At 41.4% G+C, this 6,183-nt stretch overlaps 1 protein-coding gene across 1 annotated transcript in view; it reads right to left on the bottom strand.

Annotated features, from left to right (window-relative positions):
- Positions 1–4,830, bottom strand: part of SMCO2 (single-pass membrane protein with coiled-coil domains 2) — a 32,737-nt gene extending 27,907 nt beyond the window's left edge. The window contains exons 1-2 of the mRNA XM_040641902.1: positions 4,453–4,830; positions 1,686–1,803 (exon numbers count right to left, since the gene is read on the bottom strand). Of these exons, the coding sequence (XP_040497836.1) occupies positions 1,686–1,803; positions 4,453–4,580 (246 nt within the window). The 5' untranslated portion in view covers positions 4,581–4,830. The remainder of the gene's footprint in view (positions 1–1,685; positions 1,804–4,452) is intronic.
- Between the last annotated feature and the right edge of the window lie 1,353 nt (positions 4,831–6,183).

The following is a 6,183-nucleotide window of genomic DNA, read 5'->3' as shown; positions in this document are numbered from 1 at the left end:
GGTGTTATACGCAAATAATGAATCATGGAACACTACATCAAAAACTAAGGATGTACTGTATGGTGACTAACATAACATAATAAAAATTATTATATTAAAAAAAAGAAATATAGCCGAAATTTTTAAAAAGCCTTTTGGTAAACCTTATACCTTGACCTGAAGTTTGTAAGAGTCTTTTTGCCTTATACCCTGAGAATGTAGACTATTTTATTTTAAGATTTTATTTATTTGACAGAGAGAGACACAGCGAGGGAGGGAACACAAGCAGGGGGAGTGGGAGAGGGAGAAGCAGGTTTCCCGCTGAGCAGGGAGCCCAGTGAGGGGCTCGATCCCAGGACCCTGGGATCATGACCTGAGCTGAAGGCAGATGCTTAACGACTGAGCCACCTACGCGCCCCGAGAATGTGGACTACTTGGTAAAAATAATTCACTCTTACAGAGTGAATAATTTTATGCTCTAATTAGACTTATTCTGATCTGAACTGAGTCAACAAGTGATGTTCACTGACGGACAGGGTTCAGCAGGGCACATTAAACTGGGCGTGCAGGGAAGGGGTCCTGGCAAAGTGGGTCTGATGGTAGCAACCCCTGCCTGGAGGCCAGGGAGAAGCCCCCCCACACCCCCGGCAAAAAAAAAAAAATCCGATGATACTATTTATAGAGTAATACCTTCAACTCATGTGTTCCCTAAGATCATAGTGCCTCATACCTCAATTGCCCTATTTCCTTTTCCCATCTTCAGCCTTCCTAAAATCCCCATCCTAAGTCTCCCTTTCTAATTTCATGTCCTATTTTTTCTCCCATAGAAGGTGCTATCTCTCCTTTCACTTCTTGTCTGTCTCATATATCTATTCTCCACATCTCTAACTCCATCCCCACATGCCTTCTATCCCCTTCTACATCTTTGTTTACTTTCCTGAAGAGTCCTTAAAGATAAGGTCCAGCTTAGGATGTTCTTTGGTGGCCTTTCTTTCTATGGATTTACAGAATTAGCCATCCTTGAATCCAAAATATATTCAAAGGAGAAGTAGTCGACGAGATCAATCCTGAGCTTCCTTTTGGGGCCACATAAGCCTGGGAGCAGACAATCCCACTCTATCCTTCCTTTATGTTTTTCTGACTGGTTGAAACCAATGATCAATGGCTTGGGGAATCTATGGAGAGATTTGCTCAATGATAATAAACTGGGTCTGTCTCAGCCATGATTTTGCTTTGATCTAAATGGTGGTGAAAACATACACCCTTTCCAGGACAATCTCAGGCGTTTGTTGAAATTTCCTCCATCACATGTCAGCTGGGTGACTGAATTTCAAAGACTGAGAGATGTTCAGACTGAATGAAGAGTAACTAGATCTCTCTCATGCTTCCTGTTGGAAGGCAATCTGGGAGCAGGGGCCAATTTGACACATGGCAATTTACTCTGAGGTGAAAAATGTCACAGATTTTTCACAAATCCCAAGGACCGAGGTAACATAATAATGCACAAGTCCTTGCGTGGGAGGGGTAGCAAGTCCCTCATGTGATAACAGCAGCCCTCAGAGGAGACACTACCTCCCTCCTGGTTTCAAGCTCCTAATACCCTGCACCTATTATGAGGAAACCCTCAGATATTTCTTTACCACGTCTAGATATGAGATATCAGGTTCTTCTCTTCACCCACTGTGACATTTAAGTCTCCCCCTTACCCATTTTGTAGTCTCTGTCTCATGAAAGAAGTCAGTTTGAGGATTTTCGGAGAAAATGTTGTCCTCATCCTCCGATCTGTCCAAGATGTGGTCAATTTTGGTAAATTCCCGTAGCAAACTGCAAGCCACACAATCAGGACAGATGCTGTTATTATGCCTGAGGTGTACGGTTTAGGCCTGCCCTAACATTTCTGGAGGAAGAACACTGGACTCTTTCCCAGCCCCCAGGGTGCCTGCTGCCCCTGCACTGATCTGACTCTGTGAATCGTGTCCAGCACAGACCGCTGCACAAACAGGAGGAGAGAGGCTGGATAAGTATTTGCTGACTGAATCGAGAAGTGATTTAACAGTGAGATTTCAAATTCCAAAGCCATTGCAGCTGCGTAGCTGTGTGTGCAAATGTGTGTGTAAAATAAACAAATAATAAATAAATATGCCTTTAAAAAAAGTAGAGTTAAAAAGTGTCCTGTGGTTCAAAGACCATGCAGAACGGAATAAGTCTGCGATCTCACCTTGATCTCTAGCCCCCAGATGTCCTCCCTACAACATTTACTAGTTTCTCCTTTTGTCTTTCACAGAGATTCTATGCGCAAATAAGCAGCCATGTTTATGTAAATATATATGCCTTTTTAAACATACGTGAGAGAATATTATACACACTATTTTGTACCTTATATTTCTTTTTTTAACAACACTTTGTGTCCATTTCATATTAGTACATACAGAGCTGCCTCATTTTATTTTATTTTATTCTGTTTTATTAGAGATTTATTTATTTATTTGAGCGAGACAGAGAGACCACGAGTGGGGGAAGGGGGAGGGAGAGAGAATCTTCAGCAGATTCCCCACTGAGCGTGGAGCTGGGATGTGGGGCTCAAACTCTCACCCTGAGATCGACCCTGAGATCATGGCCTGAGCCAGAATCAAGAGCTGGACGCTTAACTGACTGAGCCACCCCAGCGCCCCTGCCTCATTTTAAAAATGCTTATATGGTACTCCATTTTGGGGCCATACGCTAATTTGCAAATCAATTCTTTATTAATGCATATGTAGATTATTCCCAGTTAATTGCAACTACAAACAATGCTGTACTGCCTATCCCTACACATCTATGTGTCAATGTTTATGTGCACAAGTGTATCTGTTGAAAACACCAAAATAGATTGCTGGGTCAATAGATACATATACTTGGGGCGCCTGGGTGGCACAGCGGTTAAGCGGCTGCCTTCGGCTCAGGCACAAGTGTATCTGTTGAAAACACCAAAATAGATTGCTGGGTCAATAGATACATATACTTGGGGCGCCTGGGTGGCACAGCGGTTAAGCGGCTGCCTTCGGCTCAGGGCGTGATCCCGGCGTTATGGGATCGAGCCCCACATCAGGCTCCTCCGCTATGAGCCTGCTTCTTCCTCTCCCACTCCCCCTGCTTGTGTTCCCTCTCTGGCTGGCTGTCTCTATCCTGTCGAATAAATAAATAAAATCTTTAAAAAAAATAGGTACATATAGTGAAATTTTCATAGATGTTACCAAGTTATGCCTTAAGAAGTTGAACCCATTTACACTTCCAGCAAAAATGATGAGCGAGCCTGTTTTCCACTCCTTTTCTGCAATCATGTATTATTAAAGTTTTTAATCTTTCCAAGTCCATGTGCTGAAACTGGTATCTCATTTTAGTTTTAATCTTTTTTTTTTATTAGTGAGGTTCAGCATCTTTGCCTTTGTGTATAAAACTCATTTGTATTTCCTTTCCTATGGTAAGTGTGTTAATAGCCTTTGCCCATTTCCTGTTGGACTACTGTTATTTTCTGGAGTGCATATGTGTGTGTATATATGTACACACATGCTCACACACCCACGTATACTTCTGAGTGAATCGGTCAGTTTGTGATGGAGGCCTATGGCAGTAGTGTCCAGTCTATGCGTGTTGAACCCGGAGGTGGGGCTCACTTCACACGCCTACCCTGCACAGAAAGAGGTTTTGGAATCTATAAATATTTCTATGGACTGAATAAATATTGCTTACATAAATAAATACTGCTCTAAGTTTCCAAATGTATAGACAACTGTTATTAATAAATTACAAATGCGTTTAAAAACATCTTTCATGTCATAATAGCTTTTTTGACATATGAGGATTCTGGAAAATCTTTAATAAATTTCTTCCTATTTGAAAAGGTTGTTGATCCCGGAGTTCTGGGATCGAGCCCCACATCAGGCTCCTCCGCTATGAGCCTGCTTCTTCCTCTCCTACTCCCCCTGCTTGTGTTCCCTCTCTCGCTGGCTGTCTCTATCTCTGTCAAATAAATAAATAAAACCTTTAAAAAAAAAATAAATAAAATAAAATAAAATAAAATAAAAAGGTTGTTAACCATTGGTTTATATTAGAACACATTTTTATCATGTACTAACAAAAGCATGTATATATTTACATAACACTCTGTGCCTTGTGTACTCTACAAAGTATTGTAAATGGTTTATATATTTTGCAGGAGAAGATAATAAAGGCACAAAACAATCAAAGTATTTTTGCAAATTGAGATTAGAGCCTTGACCATTTCTGTTCAGCTGATGTCCACCCGGTTCATGACCGTAGGCCCCTTTAGTGTCTCACAAAAAAAAATTCACGAGGTCAAAATTAGAAGAATCGTAGAGCAGACTGTCAACCCCACCCCTGCACTCGGTAATCTCGTTATTTGCATCCTGCTGTCTGGAGGAAGTGTCCGGACACACCACGGAAACTGTCCCTGGGAGCCCAGGCTGCACTTACTTCCGCATTGCACCTTCAGCCACATCCGTATTGTGGAGAAAGCCATTGTTTTTCTCAGCCAACTGTTGTTCCTTTCCAACTGTCGTCATCTGCAGAGATGTCCTGTCACTTAGCTTCATGAGCGCCATTGCTTCCGCACTGCAGGGACAATGATGCCAACAAGAGGGCTTTCACCGCGGCACTGGCAACTGCATCCCCCACGCTGATACACTGAGAGCAGGCGTGTTAGCCCCTCTCCTTCCCAAACTGGCCTTTAGTTGTAAGGGACCTCAAAGTAAGCTCTTAGGTTTCTCTGTTCAAATATATACAGGAAAGCCTTAGGTGTGGCTGTTCCTTAGGATTTCTCTGGTGAACATGAGGGTGGTCTGGGCCTGCAAATGTGTATTTTGAATCTTTGGGAATATTAGAGAGCAATATAAAAGAGTCAGGCTAGGGAGATGGGAAAACTTCACTTTTATAATCTCTTTTTGATCATATATATATATGTAATTGTGAAAAATAGAAAAGGAGAAAGAAGGAAATAGAAATCATTGGTACTCTGGGGGCGCCTGGGTGGCACAGCGGTTAAGCATCTGCCTTCGGCTCAGGGCGTGATCCCGGTGTTATGGGATCGAGCCCCACATCAGGCTCTTCTGCTATGAGCCTGCTTCTTCCTCTCCCACTCCCCCTGCTTGTGTTCCCTCTCTCGCTGGCTGTCTCTATCTCTGTCAAATAAATAAATAAAATCTTTAAAAAAAAAAAAGCTTACTCGAAATGCATTTAAAAAAAAAAAAAGAAATCATTGGTACTCTGAAGATAAGCAGAGATACCACAGAGATATCCAGACAAAATTAATATTGTGTTGTATTTATTTCCTGCTTCTAAATTTGATATTTTTCATATTCTTTTCCTATTGTTGACAATTAGGTTGTTTCTAAGTTTTTACTAATATAAATAATATAGTAATGAATATCCTTGCTTAGTAACTTTCAGTGCATCTCTATTATTTACTTAGGATACTTCTTTAGAAGTAAAACTACTGGGTCAAAGTGTATATGCATTTTTATTTTATTTTATTTATTATTTTTTTTTAGAGAGGGAGAGAGCGTGGGAGAAGAGAGAGGGGTAGAAGGAGAGGGAGAGAGAGAATCCCAAGCAGTCTCCACACACAACATGGAGACCAGTTCAGGGCTTGATCTCATGATGCTGAATTATGACCTGAGATCTGGCTAATGCAAGTGAGGAACTGAAATTAATTTAACCTAAATAAATTTAATTCAAATAGCCATATGTGACTGGTGGCTACCATACTGAACAACTCAGAATTTTCTAGACCAGGAATCAGCAAACTATACCCTGAAGGCCAAAGCCATTCTGCCACTTGTTTCTTAAATAACATTTTATCGGAACACAACCACACCCATTTCTTTACGTATTGTTTGACTGTGTCTGCACTGCAATGGCAGACTTAAATGGTTGCAAGAGAGGTAAATGTGGCATGCAAAGCCTGATATTTACGATCTTGCTCCTTACAGAAAAAGTTTGCCAACCCCTGTTCTAGACCCTCACCTTCTTCTGTGATGGTGGGTGTTTGCTACAATGAATCAACTGGATGCAGTGAACAAGAGTTTGAGTTTTGGAGAGTCAGTCTGAGTTCATACCACAGCATCAACCCTTGGCTGCCGGCGTAATCTTAATGGTCTAGGTCTTACTTTTCTCATCTGTAGAATTGGGCTAACATTACTATCACTG

The sequence above is a fragment of the Ursus maritimus genome, unplaced genomic scaffold (genome assembly GCF_017311325.1).
Source record: "Ursus maritimus isolate PB19 unplaced genomic scaffold, ASM1731132v1 scaffold_26, whole genome shotgun sequence".
In the NCBI taxonomy this organism is placed as follows: Eukaryota; Metazoa; Chordata; class Mammalia; order Carnivora; family Ursidae; genus Ursus; species Ursus maritimus.
The sequence above is the reverse complement of the archived record's forward strand: the minus strand, read 5'-3'. Positions and strand labels throughout refer to the sequence as shown.